The sequence below is a fragment of the Carex rostrata genome, chromosome 19 (assembly GCF_964058835.1).
Source record: "Carex rostrata chromosome 19, lpCarRost1.2, whole genome shotgun sequence".
Classification (NCBI taxonomy): Eukaryota; Viridiplantae; Streptophyta; class Magnoliopsida; order Poales; family Cyperaceae; genus Carex; species Carex rostrata.
The window spans coordinates 6,689,306-6,711,050 of NC_135936.1; the positions used below are offsets into that span (position 1 = coordinate 6,689,306).

General features: G+C 33.8%; 2 protein-coding genes across 2 annotated transcripts; one reads left to right on the forward strand and one right to left on the reverse strand.

Moving 5' to 3' along the window:
* Window positions 1-694: 694 nt before the first annotated feature.
* Window positions 695-5,147, forward strand: LOC144571450 (uncharacterized). The gene is made up of 6 exons (XM_078320731.1): window positions 695-1,541; window positions 2,121-2,420; window positions 2,596-2,751; window positions 3,293-3,609; window positions 3,733-4,177; window positions 4,400-5,147. The coding sequence occupies exons 1-6, from the start codon at window positions 1,367-1,369 to the stop codon at window positions 4,933-4,935; spliced, it is 1,929 nt and encodes a 642-aa protein (XP_078176857.1). The 5' UTR covers window positions 695-1,366; the 3' UTR covers window positions 4,936-5,147.
* An 8,253-nt stretch (window positions 5,148-13,400) lies between these two features.
* On the reverse strand, window positions 13,401-15,548 carry LOC144572042 (ABC transporter G family member 4-like). Its single transcript, XM_078321438.1, has one exon. It carries the CDS (start codon window positions 15,434-15,436, stop codon window positions 13,547-13,549), a length of 1,890 nt encoding a protein of 629 aa, XP_078177564.1. The 5' UTR covers window positions 15,437-15,548; the 3' UTR covers window positions 13,401-13,546.
* Window positions 15,549-21,745: the final 6,197 nt, after the last annotated feature.

Below are 21,745 nucleotides of genomic sequence, written 5' to 3' on the forward strand. Positions count from 1 at the left end.
TGAAATTGTCACGAGCTAAATCGAGTTAGCTCGCGAGCTGTCAAGCTGGCTTGCTAGGTGTGACTGGATCTTGTTTTAAGAAGAAAATAAATTATACAAACTTTTTGGACCGAGCTGGACAGTATAAAATGCACACAAATTTATACAAATTCACAAATTGATGTCTAGCCAAGCTAGCTCGTGAGCTGACGAACAAGTTAAGCCTCAGCCTGAACTTATTAATTATGAATTGAACTAGTAGCGAACTGGCTCGCTAATAACTTGCTCCAATAATGAGCGAGTCAAGTGCGAATCACAATCGAGGCACGAGCTACTAATTTTTTTTGCCACCCTAGTAGTATCATAACAAATGAGCAGTCCGTTATATTAAAAAATGTAAATTTGAATTTACATGCCTCTCTGGCACTCTAATTATTGCAGAGTCCTCCTCCTAATAGTAGACCGTGCCTAAGTGGACAGTAATATTTAGATCGCACTAAAACAATCCGCTACGTAGACCTACCCACTTCGGCTGCAACGACGGCCCCACTTGAGTTCATTTCTCTTGCTTTCATACCCGGTTTACAGTAGACCAGTCACACCACTTTCTAGTCAAGCTTTCAGCACCATCTCACACAGACCATATAAGTGGGTACCACAATGCAGGGACATCAGATACGGCTTATGTAGACCTCGTTCGTTTAGTTTTCTTCTCATTGCCGGAATATTCCTTCGTGACGGCACGTTTTGTATTTTCCCGAAAACTATATATACCTTTCTCTTCTAATCACAACTTCTCTCTCTACCCTAAAAAATCGAAAACCCCATTTCTCTTTCTCTCACTACGCGCCGCCTCTAAATCCAACCTCTTTTCTTGCAGATCTGTGTCAGATCCGCAATTTTTGGTATCACATCGCTGAGATCGAACCGGAATTGGAGGGGATTGAGGTTTTCGATTTGGCTTCCGGGAGAATCAAGATCTTATGTCTTTTGAGGGATTTAGGCTATTAGAATTGGGAATTTGAGGATTTCTTTGGGGGATTTGAGATGGCCAGGTGGATGTGGTTATAGATTTGATTTGTAGGGTGATTGCAAATTTTCTCCAATTTCTGAAGATTCAGAGGTCATTTGGGGCTTAATCAGTGTTGAGCTGGATGGTAAGGATAAGAGTGATGGGTCTTAGTCTGATTTTCGAGCGTTAATTTTAAATTTGACGCAGATCGAACAGGTCTGGTTTGTCTTCAACTTCGAGGAATAATTTTAAATGAGATTCTTGAATGAAACCCTCTTTCTGAGGATGGGAAGGAGATAGGGCCTCTTCTTGTTGTTGTTGTTTTTTTTTTAAATATTCATCACGACCTATTTGTAATTATTTGGAGACCAATTTATGCTTGCCATGGATGCTGTCGAGTTGCCTTTGCCTACTAGTCTAGTAAACCCCAAGGTCGTTTTGCAAGATTTGTCTGGCCGAGCTGTGGGGCCTGAGATCAGGGGATCGGAGAGTACAGATGGATTAGTTACTGCTAGAGGTCGTGATTCAGCTTGTAGCTCATCTCGTAGCGGTACAATTTGAACTCTGAAATCCTCTTTGATTTTTTTTTTCTAATCTCTATAATATTGCCTTTTCTTTTCTTTTTTCCTAAGATTGACCTGAGATTTATTTAGGCAATAATTGTATAGTCATCTTTAAAGATTCTCTGTCTTTTTTGCTGCTGGACATGATTTTATTTGCATTGGATAAATGGTTCAATCGCCTTATGTTCAGTTGAGGAGCTTTTTGGAATTTTTTTTTTCTTAAGGTTGTTCTAAATGATTTTAACTGCATCACATTCAGGTATTATCAATTATGATTATGTTTTTGTCTATATTGAAGAATTAGGTTTTTCTTAAATAGGCTACTGAGAAATATCTATGAGAACTGCATATTAATAATTTTCCTTGCTAGAAATATTACTATGCTACTGACTATGCCATGAAGCAGTATACTTGAATTATGTAAAATTAGGTCTTTTAAGTTTCAACTCGCAAGGTTAATTGCCGCATACTAGCTCGTGCACTTGTCAGTTGTTAATAGTAACTTTTTTATAATTAGTACCTGTATTGTTGCTAAGGAGTATGCAATTGCTCTTTCACCTTTTCAGATGTCAAGTACCCTCTTCAATCTCCTGATCGGTTCTCCAAAAGACCTTCTGACTTATTGGTACCACTGAAACCTGGTATTAACTCAACTCTCAGTTCCAGATCTGAAACCAGCTCAAGAAGGATTTTAAATGGCGAAAGCAGCATGATTCTCTCTTTGCCGAAACAAGATGGTAAATCCCTGCAGAAGAGATCTGTCAAGATGCTAAATGTCTTACCATGTTCTGCTACTGGTAAAAGACCAAAAGTTGAGCATGGTGAGGTGGCATTCAACATGGAGATCGATGATGCGAAGATTTCTGGTACAGTAATTTGTTTTTTTAGTTAGCGTGCTAGATCATCCTCATATCTTACCATTTTTACAATTTAACTTGAATAGAACTGTGACTTATGGTCTGTTATGTACATATACAGTGCTGGTATTTAGTTTGAATTTTTTTTTTTTTTTGCATGTCTTAATATATTTGTAATCTACAGAGAATGGACGGGTTTTGAAGCAAAAGCGCTGCATTGAAGGAAAAAGAACAGACAGGAAAGCCCTCAGAGGTGGGATAAGATCTAAGCACGATTTCTCCACTTCAAAATCTGGCTTCATTAATTTTGATTCTACTTTTGGAGGAAACAGCATTCTCGGTATGTCAGCCTTCTGCTAGCTTATACAAGTCCAATCAACTTTTCTTGTTCTAAGAGGCTGCAACTCGAACTAATTGTGTCCAGCGTACTTGTGAAATTGGTGATTTGTCCCTCTTAAGATCCTTGCAAAATACTCTGTTGATAATATGGGTTCTCCCCTTCTACTTGTATATACATAGTTTTAAGTGGAAAGTTTAAATACTTTATGGAAATGTATGAAAATTAGCGCGTCGGAAGTATGAGAGGTCACTTCTGTTCTTTCTTTTTTTCTTCTCTGTTTCAAATTAGATATTCGAGCATTATACTATAACTAAAGTCTAAAGGTATATTGTAAATTACCTGATGCTTTAACTTCCCATTCAAAATGTTATTCATGTTAACATAATTAGGAGGTGGGCAGCAATATATAATGGGAGGTATATTTTATGTTTTGGTTTTTTCCCCCTTCAAGGGGGGGCGGGGGTTACAAGTGTTTGGGAGAATTTAAATAAATTATCTTTAATAATCTTTTTCTATTTTCACTAAAACCTCTTGATTTCAGGAATGTATGGCCTGAAGTCAGATTCTCATGACATAACCAAGAGTATGCAAGAGCCATCCCTTGAGGAGCTTCTAGAAGGTGCCGAAGGCACCAGCAAGTATAATACTAATGCTAGCCGAGACAAGGGAAAGAGACCAGCTGTGTGTACAAAAGACGAGTTCTTGATCTACATTCGGAAGTCCTACTCCATGCTTCCAGTTCCAACAGATAGCAGTGTTGGAAATAATAAAAAAGATTTAGGAGCTGTTTCAAGCTTTGTTCTAGGCGAGGCTGACAATAAGGTGCAGAATTGTGATGAGCCTGTGCTTTTGAGTAAGGTAGGCTTGAGGAGTCTTTCTCTCTGTTTTCTAGTTGCAAATTTTTCTTGCTCGCTTGAATACCATGAAATTGCCTTCATGAAAGACCCTGGTTTTTTTGTTTGTATTTTTTCCTTAAACCAGGATTCTTCTCAAATAAAACTAAAAAATATTGAACTACAGCAGCCGAAAGATGTTCTGGATAGATTGACACTTCCTCAAGATCGCAACTTAAACTCCCTGTTCGTGAACTTGAGCATAACAACTCCTTGCTTGAACCCCATAAATCACACTCCACTTCGTGGTAGCAGCTTACCACCTCTTCCGTGGTCAACGACTCAAGGTGGGACCCATAAACCTATTTGCGACTCTGGAAGGGTGCCATGGGTGAAATTAGGTGGCGAATTCACTTCCCACGAACTTGCTTTCTCTTTGTTGGATTTGGAGAAGATGGAGAAAGAAATACCTTGTGAAGAAAAGATACTGGGGTTTTGTGGCGACTTGACTTGTAATAAAGAACAACCTGACAACTGCCGTACAGAAGCTCGTGACAACATTGCTAGTGTCTCTGGCCAGTCAACTAGACAAGGTACCCTAATATTGCATTAGTGTTGTTAGACTTTATACATACAAAATAGTATCTGACATGATTAACATACCAGCACTGGTTACTTTTGTTTGTGAAATGTTGAAATTGGAAAATAACTAATAAAGGAGAATTACCAAATAGAGCATGCAGGATAGGTGTTTGATTTTTCCTTTTCCCTTTCGTAGGAGCTTACTGACATGTATCCTTTATTTGATGAAATAGTTCATTCTCCTACTACGTTGCGAGCAGCTGAGATATTGTGCGAATTGGCTAGTAGCCCCGACTCGTGTGGTAAACAAAAGCACACCAACGGAGCCATTAAATGGCCCAATTCTCCATTGCAGGTGACTATGAAGGCACACAAGCCTTTACCATTCCCAGCTGCTAGGACAGATAATACTAGCACTAGTTCCTTGTCACCTTCTAGAAACTTCGATTCCCCTTCTAGAAGCTTCTCTATCCAACCATCGAAGTACAAGGTGCCAATAGATAGGAAGAATCATAATCATGATTTGTTAAACAACCGCACTAACAGCCCCACAAGAGGAGCTATTAGGTGGCCAGTGCCTATTGATCCAAGGCAACAACAGTCCCGTGGAAATGCTACGAGACCCCAAAATAGCCCCTATTCATCCCAGGCGCGTCTGGAGAGAGATTATGAAAATCAACAGAAGATCAAGAAAGCAACATTAGCAGCATCCCTCGGCACCACTTCAGGTTTTGGGGATTGGAATCGACCTAGGAATAAGAGGGTTTAACTTGTAAATTGTAGGCAAAAAGGAAAAAAAAAAAGCAAATTGATTGCGTCTTTTATTTTATTTTTGTAGCAAGGTGAATTCTGTAGGGTATGAATTGTAAGTTATGTCAATTAGTATTGATAAAAGCAGCTCGAAATTTGTTCAAGCGGTAGGTGTCAAGTCGGCAAACAGGCCGTGCATGTATATTATTTATTCGAGGGCTGATTTATTTGTACCCATGGTTCGATGCTTTTGTGCTGTGTATTTTTGAGTGTACTGCTCTGTTTCTGCATACAACGATGCAGATGCTTGTTTTGTCAAATGTTGCCTATTTTTGTCAAGTACTGTTGATAGGCTCAGATAACCTAGAAGTTTTGATGAAATATTGTACCTAACGTTCTAGATTAGTCCGTCTAAGCAAATAAATATTGATGATTGATGAAATAATGTTGTCTAGTTAATGGGCTGAATAACAGAAAATGGGCTATATATACTACTGGACCCTTCTCTGGTGACTGATCAGAAGAATTAAAGAAGGGTACACAAGGAGTTAGGCTAATATGACATTGGTGTTATTTCAAACTAAATAACACCACATCTTAAACCGTTAGATCTGCTTTAATATTCGTACAAAATAAAGTGCTTGAACAGTAAAAGCATATTGTACGAATATGAAAGCAGATCTAACGGTTTAAGATGTGGTGTTATTTAGTTTGAAATAACACCAATGTCATATTAGCCTAACTCAAGAGGAAGATATCATACTTGCGGTTGCGGGTCTCATATTATATGAAGAACATATAGACTGCCAGAGACAGCGCTATGCCTTTTTATTTCCCTACATTTCTAGTATTCAGGAAGCACCACTTGTAGAAAATTCAGATAAAACTGAAATTAACACACACACACACACACACACTTCGTTAAAAAAAAAACTTTGATTGGTTATTAGGATTATAATAAATTCATGTACCATATCTAATCCAAAAGTAGTCTTGACTTCAAAAGTGGTCAAGTATCAAATAATCCCATAGTTATGAAAAAAAATCAATTTATACTAAATTGTCCAATAGATAACATATTATTAAAAGAGTGAGTCTATGGTACTATGCATATCACGGGTTGTTACCGTGCTACGGCTCTATATTCGAGTTTTCAAATTCTAACGGTCGATCCGAACCGTTCATCTTGTTCTCCATATTAAAATGTGTTTGGAGACCAAATTTTACATTTTTTGAAAATTTTTTACTATTTTTTTAGATATTTAGAAAATCACTTGATCTGAAAATTCTGGACCATCCAAAAACAGTGATTTTCAATAAATCTAAAAAAATAGTAAAAAAATTTCAAAAAATGTAAAATTTGGTCTCCAAACACATATTAATATGGAGAACAGGTTGAACGGTTCGGATCGACCGTTAGGATTTGAAAACTCAAATATAGAGCCGTAGCACGGTAACAAATCGTAATATGCATAGTACCATAGACTCACTCTTATTAAAATGCTCATGACATAAATGGCAAATGAAGTCTAGTTTCGCCAAAATCTTAAGATCTGTAAAATAAAAAAAACTTATTGAATACAAGTGATTACAGATCAGGTGAGATTCAAATAATTTACCTACAGTAGTTTTTGGGTGCAGTAACAACTGTCCGTGGATATTCTTTTATCAATTCACGTAACATTCATATCAAAAAGAAGGAAACTTCATACAAATGTTGCAAATATCATTTAATAGAATGTAAAGAGCTTATGGTTCCGATTACATTCAGAAAAAGGCAAAAATATGAGGTTGTAATGCATTGATAGGAAGGTTTTAAATAGCGATTATCGTGTTATATCGGAAAGACTAAAAAAAAAACTATCACAAATAGCGTAGCTATAGCGAAAGCTATCCTATATAGCATTTTTTGTTTTAAAAAAATATTTTTATTTCTACTAATTATCAATATTATCTAAAGTCTTATAAAGCAATAAGTAACACAAAATTAATTAATGAATTAGAATATTCATATTGAACCAGTACAAAGTATAAATTGCTATTCAAAATATCTCTAATAATATCATAAACTATCTATCTTTTTTTTATTCAAAATAACCTAAGCATCATGACATAAATTGTATATTTTTTCTATTAAAAAAAACCTAAGCATCATGGAATAAACTTACTATCTTTTTCTATTTTAAAACAAAATCAATCTGGGCCTTGAAAGTATTGATCTTTAAAATTAATTTTCAGTTAGGCTTTTTATAAAAGTCTATGTAGCATAGCGTGTAGTGCAAATAGTGGAGCGTTATTACCGCTATAGCGGTCATAGCTGAAATAACGCATTTTTATCCAATAGCTTAGCGTTTGAGGTCCTAAAAATCTATAGCGCCGCTATTGCATCATTATAGCGTGCTATTTAGAACAGTGATCAATAGTTAAATTACAACAAGTTTTTTTAATATATTTGTGGCCTATTTCTGCACAAATTTGACCAAAATTTATAAGATCTCTGGAAATTAATGTCATTTAGCTTAATAGAAGAAAAATGTTATAAATTGTAATCGTTTAATGTACAAAAACCTTGAAATACATGTAATCAATTCATGTAACAAATCACATATTAGCATATCCTAACTTGGCATTTTGTAGACATCTATTAACTCTTAAGAATCCTTTGATTCAGAATCTTTAGATCAATGAACTTTTCTACTTTTTTTTTTTTTTAATAATTGGTGGCGAAGTTTGCCACCAACAATATATTAATAAAAATAGTAATATTTACATATTAACAAAGAAAATGAAAAGCTTCACACTCAAATTGCTAAATCCTATACCTAAGTAGCGTAGACTGCCACTAGCAAAGTACACAAATCTATAAACATTGGTAGTCCACAAAAATATATCAAGAGTTGTATCATTTATTAATAAAGACACCGGTCGCCTTTTGTTGGAGAATAACCTCCTATTCCGTTCTCTCCATAACGCTCAAACTACGGCCACCCAGAGCACTCCTCAGTGATTTTCATGCCGTGTGAGACTGTCATTTTCCTCTAACTTAGTCTAATAAAGCAAGTTTAATTAATTTATTGCAGTACACTTTCAGTTCCGGTATCATTGGAATTCACATGCATGTTAGAAATGCTAGATATATGTTTTTTTTTTATTCTCATTGATTATTTACCTCCATTTTTATATTATGCACGTAGATGTTCTGATCCGCCAACGACTACGATTAAAAGATGAAATTTCAAATTTAATATCAACCCTCCAATCAAATAATTTGTCTTTTTTTTTATTAAATGCATCCGCTTTATGTATATAAATCTAAATTTAGTTAATAATATATTCACTACACATATTGCCACATGATACGTTACAATTAAAATAACTGAGCACATATTTTTTGCTATTTTTCTCCGTTTGTTTCCTTATTTCTCCGTTTATTTTCTTAATTTCGCCTCTTTTAGAAGATATATATTTCTTATTTCTTATTTCACTATATTTCATATATTAAATAGAATGGAGATATCTCCATTTTCTTATTTGTTTGTTGTCTTATTCTTTCTCCTTCGTTTTTATTTTATACAGATCAGCCACAACATAATGGAAATTGATTTTTTTCTATACAGATTGCCGAGGGAAATCGAGGCGAATTAGGAGCTTGATTGAGCGTGATTTCTGTGAGCTTGAGATTAATTACTTCAAGCGAGGTGAAATTCCACTCCAGCACGCAATTTATTTCCCCTTTTATCTCGTTTGTCTTTTTGTGCGGGTATTTTGCTATTTTTCTTCTGATCAAGTAATTTGTTGCATTGGATTTTCATAACCATTCATTTGAGGTTATGCAGTTGCACTAATAGCCTTCTTGATTGGGATAAATGAAGGGTTTGAAACTAAAAATCCACTGGAAAAGTCAGGGATATAATATTTTTCAATCTATTACTAAAATTATGCAACCCTTCTTAAATTTGTCCACTGAAAAAGTCAGGGATATAATATTTTTCAATCTATTACTAAAATTCTGCAACCCTTCTTAAATTTGTCCCTCTTAAAAATCCTTCTTAAATAATTAAGATTAGCTTGATGATTTGTGTTTAAAAATATTTCTGATTACAATATCAATTATAAGTTGAAGTCAGTAATTTAATTAGTGCAATGAAACTTGTAAGTTCAAGTTAGTAATTTTTGAATTGGAGTTATATTTGATGAATTCTCCTTTTTTATCTCTGTATTTGATGTTTTTCTTTCTTTTTAATGTGCAAGTTAATCACTACATAACTCACTAGGTACTTTTACATGACAACTAAATATGTCTTGATTGTTGATTTTGAATCTCATGTGAATGAATATGTCACTGATAGCAACCTACAATCCAATATTGTTGAGCCATCTGTCACAATTACTATAGGAGAAGATGAACTAAGTGGGAAAAATAAATTTACAACAGAAATTAAACTAGAAAAGAAAGAAAATGAGAAAGATGAACTGTATTTTGGCATTACGAAATTTCAAATTAAGAAGATTTTGTTATTTGTCTTTACTTATTGTTCATGGTCTCTATTTCATCATCTATCTTTGCTTATCGTTCATTTATTTTTTTTGCTTATATTTTCTGTTGGAAAATTATGTTGGGTCAGTTAATCAGTTAATCTCTCTGCCACTGATATCAACTGTACATAATTTTAAAATTGACAAATGGAATGCAATTGATATTTCTTATTTCATCGAATATCCCAATGTCCTATACAAACTCTCTTTTTTTCCGTCCCTTAATTTTGTTTCCATTTAATTATATTTGGTGAAAACTATTTGTTTGAAAGGCCTGTGGTGTTGTTTCTTTCAAATTCCTTGTTGATCTCATAAATAATATTTATTAAAAAAAATTCTCTACTTTTTTAAATCATGAAAAATATAATTTGAATCTGACTCGAACTTTACTAAAAAGATGCTACTACAGCGCCAAAAAAAAATGCACATCCCTGGTCTGTTAATTGGAAAAGAAGACTCAATACTTCTTTTTATAATAAACTTTGTTAAACTAAAGTGTGTTTCATGTATTTGACAGGTAAAACCTATCTATACAAAGCATTACTAGCTAAAGTGCGTTTCATGAATCTTATCGCACCGGCAACTACTTCATCAGGATCTGCAGCAAATAACATGCTGGGGCCCGGGGGGAAGAACCGCACATTCTCGGTTTAAAATTCCCTTGAAAATTGAGAACAACTATGTTTGCGATATCAAGAAGCAAAGTGGATTGCACAATTATTACGGATGACTACTTTGATCATATGGGATGAAACATCAATAGCAAAGTGACAAGCAATTGAAGCACTTGATAGAACAATTCAAGATATAATTGAAGAAATTTAACCTTTCGGCGGAAAGATCATGCTTTTCGGAGGTGATTTCAGACAGGTAAGGCAAAATTACTTATTTTATATTATTTTCATTTATTTTATGTTATTTTAGGGAAAAAAATATATCTCATACATAATTAATTTAATATTTCTAATTTTATTATATGTTTTCAATTTAAGCAATTATAATCTATTTTTCATATTTTATTTGTTCATTTTCAAAAATGTTAGACTACATCAAAGAGGATCACACTGACAATGATACTTCAAAAATATTTTTTCATGTTATATTTAATCGGGCTTTCATTTGTTATTGTTTCTTTTAATTATTATTTATTATTTAGATCTTCGTTTTTTTTTTCATTTGTGTCTTTTATTTTAATTTGAATATATTTTTTCTTATTTTGTTTGAATATCAAATAAAAATATTTCTTCATATTATATTAAATCTTATAATATGTTTCCGTTGCAACGCAATTACACAATACTAGTAATAAATAACATATTTTGTTTGAGAGTGACTACCATCACCATTTGAATAAAGTGTTGAAGATTGGAAAAGCCATTTGCTTGGCAGGATAAGTTGACAGTGACTACCATCACCGTTTGAAGTAAAACATACCATCTACATACCATTTGATTATTTTAGACAAGATCTTTAATTGGCACTTGGCAGCCGCTGCCAATTCTTAAAAAAAAAAAAAAAAAAAAAAAACGAAATTAATCCTTCAAAATTCTTTCAAATAAATTACAAGGACAAGAAGAGTTCACGTGAGAGAAACAGGGGGTTGCACAAAATACAAGGACCCGTGATTGGCAGGATCGATAAGTTGGCATTAATTTTAATTTTATCTATGCCAACCATACAATAACATACAGACATGACAACAGCCAAAAGTTCCTCTAGCCTGAATCATGAGAGGTAAATAAAACATGTGGAGGGTTCAAATGCCTCTGTGTTTTTGTGTCTCCATCATGCCTCCATCTCTCTTCATCATTTTTAAAGTTCAAACAGTCGATTTGAACCGCTCAACCTAACCTCCATACAAAAATATGTTTGGAGACCAAATTTTATATTTTTAGGAATTTTTTTACTATTGTTTAGATAGGTACAAAATCAGTAAATCTAAACCATCTAAAAAACAGTATTTTTGTATCTATCTAAAAAAATAGTAAAAAAATTCTTAAAAATATAAAATTTCTTCTCCAAACATATTTTTGTATGGAGGTTAGGTTGAGCGGTTCGGATCGACTGTTTGAACTTTGAAAATGATGGAGAAAGATGGAAGCATGATGGAGACACAAAAACATGGAGACATTTGAACCCTCCTCATAAAACATAAAGGAATAATTAAATTAAGCCTTACTGAGTTCTGGCTGACTGGCATGGCATTAGATTGAGCATTTACCAGAATAAATTCTGTTATTTCTGGCTAACTAATTGCATTAATTGAATTATAATTTGGAATTGATTATGATCCCATACAATCATCACTGTGTATACCTGAAATAGCCTGTACGGCTGTATGTGATCAGAATTTTAGACAAACTTATACATATTTAAATTCTTGAAGGTCTGTTCGGCCAACAGAGGTTTGATGGGATTTTCAGTGGATTGTGATTAAATTTTCTACATGTGTTCGGCTGTCAGTTTATTTCCCATAACTTTTCCATTTTGATCCTATCTCAGTTTCCACACCAATTTATTTTGATAGGAAAAAATTACGGACCTCAGATTGCATTTTCAATTTCCCAACTACTCTCTCTCATCTCACTAATTTTAGTTTTCCACATACGGACCCACTAATTTTAGACACATATTTTTTCTGTTTTTCTTTTTGCTCGGTCAAACATTTTGACAATCAAGAAAAAATTCAATAGTATATATTAATAAAGGTTAATCCCGAAAAATCAAACAACACATCATTTTTTTTAATTATTATTATTATTATTATTATTATTATTATTATTATTATTATTCTTATTCTTATTTCTTTTTACAAATTAAGTTGGGATGTGACATGTACGAATATAATTTTCATGAAAAATAAAGAAATTACAAAACATGAGATAAAAAAATACCAAATCTCATTAAAAACATCTTATTTAATTATAACGAATAAAATTTGTATTTTATATAATAATAATTAATTAATATTGTTACTTAGAAAAAAAAATAGGATTTCCCACAATTAATCCCACCGTACAACTGAACACTCATTTCAACATATTATCCTGTGTGTTCTCGCACTCATTGGTTTCTGTTTTTTTAAAAGTAGATTTCCATCCCGTCAAATCCCATCCCATATAATCGTGTGACATCTGAATAGATCCTAGCACACATTAATTTTTTATTTTTTATTTAAAGAAAAAGCACGGATATGCATGTTAAAAGTTATACAACTTGTTGCTAGTAAATCTAGCTCGATGGTATTCGTGAAAAATGTAAATGTCGTCGGCGAACCCTTTTTGCTTTGCGTGACATTCTTTGAATCCGGTTGATTTTACACTTTATAGAGAGATGGGAACCAAAAAGTCTGAAACAATTATAATCCATTGACCTTATGAGTAATATAAAAGAGATATGTCCCCTGATCCTGATTAATATGCTTAGTTGTTTCATGAATAAAATGCAAATGTTAGTTAGTTCACACACACACACACACACACTCTTCTTTCAATGGAGAATGGTGGACATGTTCACTTTTTCCAAAAAAAGAAAAAAAAAAGTATGTATACTTCATGCAAATTTGATGAATGGAAACGGATATTGAGACAACTGTCAATGATAAAAGTAATTTTTAAAAAATTATAAAAATTATTTCTATGGTAATAATTAATTAGGTTTTTAAATTTAATGCATTTTAATAATCAGTGTTCACTGATTAAATATATAGTACAGGCAAATGCACATAAAATATTACAAGTATATATATACATTAATTAAGCAAACTCAATCGAAGCGTCTATATTTCAAAAGAGAGAAAATCAAACTTAAGCAAATCAAAATTCTAAAGAGAAAATTTAAGCATTCTTAAATATTCTATGACCTCCTTAATTTCAAATAAGAACTACCATTTTTTTTTTTCATATATCTCAAAGGAAGACGATCGACTCAGAAAGAAATAATTACTGATAATTATTTGCCAGAATAATAATTATCTCGATAGTATATGAACACTTAACACATAGACTTCTAAATAAGTATATCGTTTTTCCTTAATTAACCATACAAAAATCCAAGTATAAATTAAGGTTGAATTATAAATCATCTATATACGTTCACTTCTTGGACATGGATGCTCTCCTGCTAAGCACCACCCAATAGAGCACCCGATAGAGAACGAATAACCCGAAAAGAACCTGTAACCCGGTCCATTTCTCCTCTTCAATCAAGCCTCTTGCTTCCAACACCTCGATTCCTCGATTGGTACACTCGCCATTCTCTGACGATGCAAAGCATCTATGAGCCGCGCATCCATACTCATTCGCAAGCAATGCATCAAGCGCGTATTTGTACGGCGATAGATAATGCATGAATACCCAATACACCGGCATACTATCTTTTGTCAGGAAGTATCCTGAGAACAGAAAGAATCCGGCTAGAGATACTATGACGAGTGAGGTACCCGCAATGTAATCGGGTGTAAATGAGCTTATGAAAAGAACAAACGAATTTGCAGTGAGAACAACTGCCCATGATATTATGACAAACGAGAAAAATGCCGAGGCTTTGCAACATAATCCTACGAGAAAGTATACTGACGTCGAGTAGATGATTGCAACTGCTAGAAGGAAAGGAAGAAAAACGAATGTGGCAGCAATTACATGAGAAGAGAGGCGGTAGAGGCCAGAAGAAGCCTCACATAATAGTATGGGTCTCTCTGAGACGAAGACCGGTAAGGTTTCGGTGGTGGCTGAGAGAAGGAAGGTTAGTGTGAAGGCAAAGAGGCCAAGCCTTTTATGAACTCCTTCTTCTGTGTAACCGGCATTGATGTATATTGTGCCGAGGAGAAAACCAACTAGTAAAGCCTCGATGAAGCTAATTAGAAGGAGTTGTTTAGTACGGTAAACAATCTTCCATGAACGGCTGTACAAGGTCATGATTTCATGAACTCTTGAGCTGGTGTAGGCGGTCTCAAAATTGCAGAGCTTATTCTCTTTTGCGAGGTTTAATGTAGATGATGGAGTGACCGGTTTGGGGGGAGGAAGTTGGTCTAGAACCTCCATTGCATACTCTAAGGGGTTGAGGTGTGATGGTACGGTGAATCCGACAGATAACAGGTATGCATCAAGAGATGCGAGTGAACCGTGGTGAAGTACACGACCTTTCCATAGGAGAAGAAGGGAATCAATTGCTGATAATAGGCGTGAGCTCGGTTGGTGTATGGACAATACCACGGTGGTGCACCGTTTTGTGGCGATTGAACGAAGCGACTGCAGAACCAAATGAGCTGATGAGGAGTCTAAACCGGAGGTCGGTTCATCGAGCAAAAGAATATGAGGGTCTCTAAGGAGTGACAAGCCAATCGAGACACGACGGCGCTCGCCACCAGAAAGAAGGGTAGCTGACACAAACGTGTGAGCGACATGTGTCAGACGCAAGTCTGTTAGAAGCGAAGAAACCGCTTCAGATGCTGCAGAGGTTGAATCAGGGAAAAGTAAAGAAGCAGCAAAGAAGAACGACTCGGTTACCGTTAGTTGAGGCAGAGCAAGGTCAAGCTGAGGCAGGTGAGAAGAAATTCTTCGAAAGGAGGAGACATGAAGAGGCGATGAGTTGAGCAGGAGGTAACCTTGCGAAGGTATAAGGCGAGCTGAGAGGATGTCTAATAGAGTTGATTTACCGGCACCACTCGGGCCGACAATGGCAAGGAGTTCGCCTGGTCGGGCAGTGAGCGAGATGTCTTGGAGGATGTAGGAGGAGGGAGAGGGCGGGCGGCATGGACGGAGCCAGTTTGTTATGGCAGATATCGTGGCTGATTTTGCGTAGTAGATCGAACATGCGGATAGCTCGTAGGTTTTCAGCGGGTTTGTAGGCGGTGGGGTCTTGGTGATCTCGTCTTCGTCGGATGAGGTGGCGGCAGCGGAGGACATGGTGAAGAGATGGTGTTTTGAGTTTGTGAATGAATTGTATGAATTGTTGAGTGAAGGAGAGGGAGCACTTGCATGCATGTGTTTGTGTTATATTGTCATGACAATTAGGAGCAGCATATGGGGACGCATAGTGTCATGCATGGTGAAGGGGTTGGAAATTGAAATGGCACGTACGTAGGAGCTAAATGACAATGAAATGGAGGGATGGAGGGGAGATGATTGGGTTATGGACCGGGTTTGGTTCATTTATCATAAGACAAATGGAAGCGTCTAATTGTCCACAGTTTTTTGTCCACCATTTATCTACAGCTTTGACTTGCGTAAATACTGTAAAATTATACAATATATCACATAAAATATATCAGTTAATTACAAAACATCCAGCAACTATTAGAAAAAGATTGCAACTTGCACAACAGGACAAAATAAATGTACTTTCAAACTATACTTTCGGAAATTACAGTTATAGGAAGTTATTGGCAGTTAGAGTTAGTTATTAGCGGTTATTGGCAGTTAGAGTTAATTATTAGCGTCTGCACTGGGTTGAATCTTGTATATTGTAAAATTGAATCTTGTATACTGTAAAATTGAATCTTGTATACAGTAAAATTTTCAATTGAATCTTGTATACTGTAAAATTGAATCTTCTACACAGTAAAATTTACAATTGAATCTTGTATATTGTAAAATTGAATCAGCAGAACTGTAAAATTGAATCTTGTATACTGTAAAAATTAAATCTTGTATACATTAGAATTTTCAATTGAATCTTGCATACTGTAAAATATATACTGTAAAATTAAATCTCGTATACTGTAAAATTTTCAAATAATACTGTAAATTTTTCAAATAATACTGTAAATTTTCAATTGAATCTTTTATACTGTAAAAAGACAGTTAGATGAGAGTGGATAAAGTTGTGGACAAATAGTGGACAAAACTCAGTGGACAGAAACCTTTTCTCAAGACAAATAGAGAAATTCACGAGCGATACATATCCGATGGTGGAAATAAGAACCCTACAATTCCAAATCTACCTTTTTATTTGTTTTGAGATTGATGCTGAGAAAATAACTACTCTGAAATTCGTACCTTCCAAAAAAGATATGATCAGATTTGAAATTGTAGGGACCCTACGATTCTAATTAAAGAATCGCAGTATGATATTTTGATCATCTCTGCGACGCCCAACTTGTTGCTTTATTGACAAAAGTTCAAGTAAAATTAGGGTGTTACTAATTTTATCAGTTTTTTTTTAAGTTCAATTCCATTGTATTGATTTCAAATGACAAATTCAAATTGTTAAATTTTTTTTTTTTTTACTTTTACGAGTTATGCAAAAATCTTAAATTTTCAAATTAATTTTGTATAGAATCAAGTGATAAAAAAATATTCCAAAAATAAATGCATTAAAATTAATTTAAAAATCTTATAATTTTGACCTCTTGACTTTACACTAAATTAATTCGAAAGTTTAAAACTTTTGCATGTAGACGCATCACATGTAAAATAGAAGAATTTCAGCAATTTAGATTCGTCGTTTAAAATCAATCTAATAAATTTTAGAGTCGAGTTCACAAAATGGCTTGATAAACTTAGAAACACATTTAGTTTTACTCCAAAAGTTCATCACAATATATGAAAATTTCATTATAAGAAAAATGTATGGAATTGTAAAGAGTACAAAAACGCTAATTAGCTCTATAATATCATTGTGCGAATAGCATTTTATTAAATTTCATTGCTGGTTGGATTCTAATGAATGTAGATAAGATCAGAATTCACAAGGTCACATTTTTTTTATAAAACTGGGCAATTGTTTTGCGGAACTATAATTCTTCGGTTTTGATTTGATTGTTATTTTGGGATATAAATCTGCTGTTATTCCAAAGAGATCACAGGACCTTGTTATTCCTATCTCAACCGTTCAAAAATTTTCATACGCAAATCTCAAAAAAAAGTTTTTTTTGTGCCCGAATCTCAACAACAGTCAACGGCTGTGATTGGAATAACAGGGTCCTGATCCCCTTGGAATAACAGCAGATTTATTTCTGTTATTTTTGGGGTATATTAGAAGGCAATGACAGAGCTTGTGTTGGGACCTAGCTGGAACAAAGGTGCGTGATTGAGGTCGGACTTTGTCGTATTGTACTGGACTGTTGTACTGGACTGGGCCCGCAAAAGATGAAAGGGTTTTGAGGCCCGTGACTGGTTTTTGTTTTTGGCATCACAGTACGGACATTTGCCTACTTTTATATTTATTTAACAAACTTTTTATAAAGTGCTTTTCAGTATCCATATAGTTTGTCATTATATAGTGAGAAACAAAATATGAATGCATATACAGTAAGGTATGAAGTTTGTTAAGCAGTATTTTATATCCAGATGATGATTAAAAAGTGGCACGGCGGAGTCGGCTCTGTCACAAACGGTACAGTCATGGTATGGAACAACACGGTATGTGTGTCGGTTACGTGCCGTGACTCGCGTATCTCATACTGTGACCAATCGTGTGTCGTGACCATCTTTAGAAAATTTGACACGACACAATATGCGAAAGATTTAGTCACAGTACAGCACGGCACGCGGTCACACGAGTCATGTGTAATTAGGACCATTAGATATTGACCAAATGGTCAATCTTGATTCTTGAATATACTAACTAAAATTATAATCAAATGGTCACACAAGTCACGTTTGGTCACGGCACGTTTGAGAACGACATAACTCACATGACGTAACTATTCGCTTGACGTAACTATCTATTGACTTTTTAATCATGACACAACACGGCACACTTTTTTCACTCTAGATAACCATCCGACCGTGTAAGTTTTGCATAATTTCGGAGATCAATGCCATACATTTATATTTTGAGTGATGCTTCTGTGCATACAAGGACCTATTTGTAAAATGAACATATTTTTATTTTCAAAGTTCAAACAGTCGATCTGAACCGTTCAACTTGTTCTCCATATTAATATGTGCTTGGAGACCAAATTTTACATTTTTCTGAAATTTTTTACTATTTATTAAGATGAGTACAAAAAATATCAAATTCAGACCATTGAATTTTGTACTCATCTTAATAAATAGTAAAAAATTTCAGAAAAATGTAAAATTTGGTCTCCAAGCACATATTAATATGGAGAACAAGTTGAACGGTTCGGATCGACTGTTTGAACTTTGAAAATAAAAATATGTTCATTTTACAAATAGGTCCTTATATGCACATAAGCATTTGCCTTATATTTTATTTTCTTAACGTTATTAATAAAAAAATCGCTTATCTATTCAGCACGGATACTGTGTGAACAATAATCACGTGATTACAATTTGGGCTCAAGTAAACCCATTTATGGCCCATTTCTGGCCCATTTCTTATTACCAGTCAAAAGAGCTTTATGACAATCAGGGTTAGATTGGTTAATTTTGATTGCGCCTGACTTGATGAGGTGCATAAATTATTAGGTTTCAAAATGGCCCAATAGGTACCATCCTACTGGAAAAATAAAAAAAAGCTGCAATTGTTTTTTTTTTATTATTGCTAAGGAAAGAAACTTAATTTTCCTCAGTATACTATTTTGCTTCCACATATAAGGCTGCCATAATTTTTTTTTATATAACTATTTTAAAATTTTAAACCCATACATATATTACATGAGCTATGGGAATAAATTTATATCTGCTTTGTACAAAATTAAACAATAAAAAGAAGAGGAGGGTTCAAATGTCTTCATTTTTCTTTTCCTCCATCATGTTTCTATTTCTAAATATTTAAATAACTCAAAATTTAAAACTTTAAAAGTCAAAATAAAACTGTTAGATATGACCTAGATCATTTTATTTATGCGTGTGTAAAAAATTATGACATTTTAATTTTATTTTGGTTGTCATCAACAGAATGGAAAAACATACTAACGTGGATAATTTATAGATATTTATTTTTTAACTTATGGATTCACATAAAAACAAAATTTAAACGTGATAATTTTTATGAGCACGTGGAGAAAATAATATAGATCACATTTAACAATTTTATTTTGATTTTTATGATTTAAAAATGGAGTTATTAATGTTTTAAAAATGAAGGCATAGTGAAAGAAAAAAAAATGGAGGCATTTGAACCGTCGTCTAAAAAAAATGAAGATTTGTTAAAATTAAATTCATGTATTTATATATTAATAAAAAGACAGCTATTTAAAAAAAAACATAGGAGGTCTATTTTGAGATTCGTGTCAAGTTAAAATTGACGATTCAGATCTAATTGTACTCAGTCAGGTATTGCACCGGATCAAAATTTATCTACATCTTTTGCACTTCGATTTGAGAAATTGAGAAGGTAACATGATTTATATGAAGATCGGAAGGGTGAAATCATCTCCTAATTTTATCAAATTTTAATTTAGTGCCAAAAACAATATAACACTTTCTGTGTAGAAGATCGTAAATTCAAAACTCAAATAATGTTTTTTTATGAACATTACCATTTGAAAAACTGATCTCCACTTCTCTCTAAAAAAAACCTCTTAGATGGTCATGGCTATCATTTTTTTTAGTTCAAATCTTTCTAGAACATATTTTAAATGAATATATAAATTTTTCACGACACTGAAAAAAAATAGTGCAAATTGAATGGCTATTACTTTTTTTTGAAAATTTTCACATAAGTTGCAAAATACTCTCAACCTTTAAGTACAACTTTAAGTACAACAGTTTTAGAACTCTTTTTTTTCTAACTAATTGTCATACCTCCTCTTTCTCTTGCCATTGAAAAAAGTCCGACAATCTTGGAATGCACCAGATATTTCCAGATTTAAAGACTAATTAAAGAGGGAGGTTTAGACTTAATTTACATCATTAAATTAAAAAAAATAATTCGCTGAAGATCTGGCATGGGCTATAAAAAAGTAGATCTGAAATGGACTATAATTCTTATTAGTTTATGGTAAGTCAGCATAACTCAGTAGGGGTGCACAAAAAATTCGAGATTCGTGATTCGATTCGAGTTTGATTCGAAAAAGTTCGAAAAAAATTCGATTCGAAAGTAATTCGGTTCGAAATTAATTCAAACCAGTTCGATTCGAAATTAATTCAATTTCGAATTCGAATCTGGGTAGATTCGGTTCGATAGGTTCGTGAATTTATAAAGGTTCGAAACTCCGACTAATATTGACCGTCCAATTAATTTACGTCGCCAGTATTCTTTCTCCATCTCTCTCTCGCTTAACCTAAACGCCGAATTTCGCTCTTTCCCAATCGACTTTTTTCTCTCTCCGATCAAAGCGCTGGTGCATACAGCGAAGGTTTGGAGCTCTTTCCCTAGTCGAAGCACGATATCTCTTCCTTTCCAAACCCCTCTTCTTCTTCGCCTTCTCTCTTGATTGCAATATTTCAGCCAAATAATCCAAATCACAAACTTGCTGTGATGATTTTGCACGACCTAGAAGGACAAGTTTCGATTCCTCTCTTGGTGGATGTGGTCTTCTGGTAGTTTCGAGGCCAGAAGGATTGCAGATCTGATTGAGCAGCAGTCAGCATCAGAAATTTCGAACTAATTTCGAATCAAATCGAACTAGTTCGAATTATACCGAATCAAATTCGAACTGGCCTTTTAGGTTTGAAATTGATTTCAATTTCGATCTGGGTTTGATTCGAAATTATTTCGAATTCGAATTCGAACTAGGACAGATTCGATTTGGTTCGGTTCGTTTGCAGCCCTATAACTCAGTATTAATAATTACAGAACCAAGGGAAGATTCGGAGAGCAACCGAAATTTCACATTCTAACCACCAATCAAGTCGGTTCGTCAAAATAATAAAATATAGAAAAAAAATATATAGAGCGAGACATGACTAGCTGCCCTTGCTGGTACTTTTAAGAACTTTTTTTAAAAATCATAAACAAAAAAGAATATTTTATCAAATCAACTTGATTGCTTTAGATTTTAGAAAAACTATAAAAATCGAAATGTCATTTCAGTCTGAATTTTTTTTTTGAAACCGAAATGTTATTTCGGTCCGAGCCATTTTCACAGATTTCGATGAAAAAATAATGATAAACTTGTGAAAACACCTCGGATCAAAATGACATTTTAGTCTCGGAAAAAAAAAATTTTGGACTGAAAAAAATCAAAGCAATCAAGTTGGTTTGGTAAAATATGTTTTTTATTTATGATTTAAAAAAAATCTACTTTTAGCATTCTTAATTGGTTGCACTCTCCAATTTATCAACATAAATTAACACGTCCAATTTATACTTAGAACATCATCTATAAAGTTAATTAGATCCATCTAAAATTACTAGACATGTGATTGTAAATGAAGCTTAAATTTAAAATAAAATAATTGAGGTTATGACTTAATTGATGGATGTGTCACATGTAT

Coding starts and splice junctions, on each gene's coding strand:
- LOC144571450 (XM_078320731.1), top strand. CDS start 1,367: ATGCTTGCCATGGATGCTGTCGAGTTGCCTTTGCCTACTAGTCTAGTA. Junction 1,542..2,120: donor TTGTAGCTCATCTCGTAGCG/GTACAATTTGAA, acceptor TCACCTTTTCAG/ATGTCAAGTACCCTCTTCAA. Junction 3,610..3,732: donor AGCCTGTGCTTTTGAGTAAG/GTAGGCTTGAGG, acceptor TCCTTAAACCAG/GATTCTTCTCAAATAAAACT.
- LOC144572042 (XM_078321438.1), bottom strand. CDS start 15,436: ATGCATGCAAGTGCTCCCTCTCCTTCACTCAACAATTCATACAATTCA.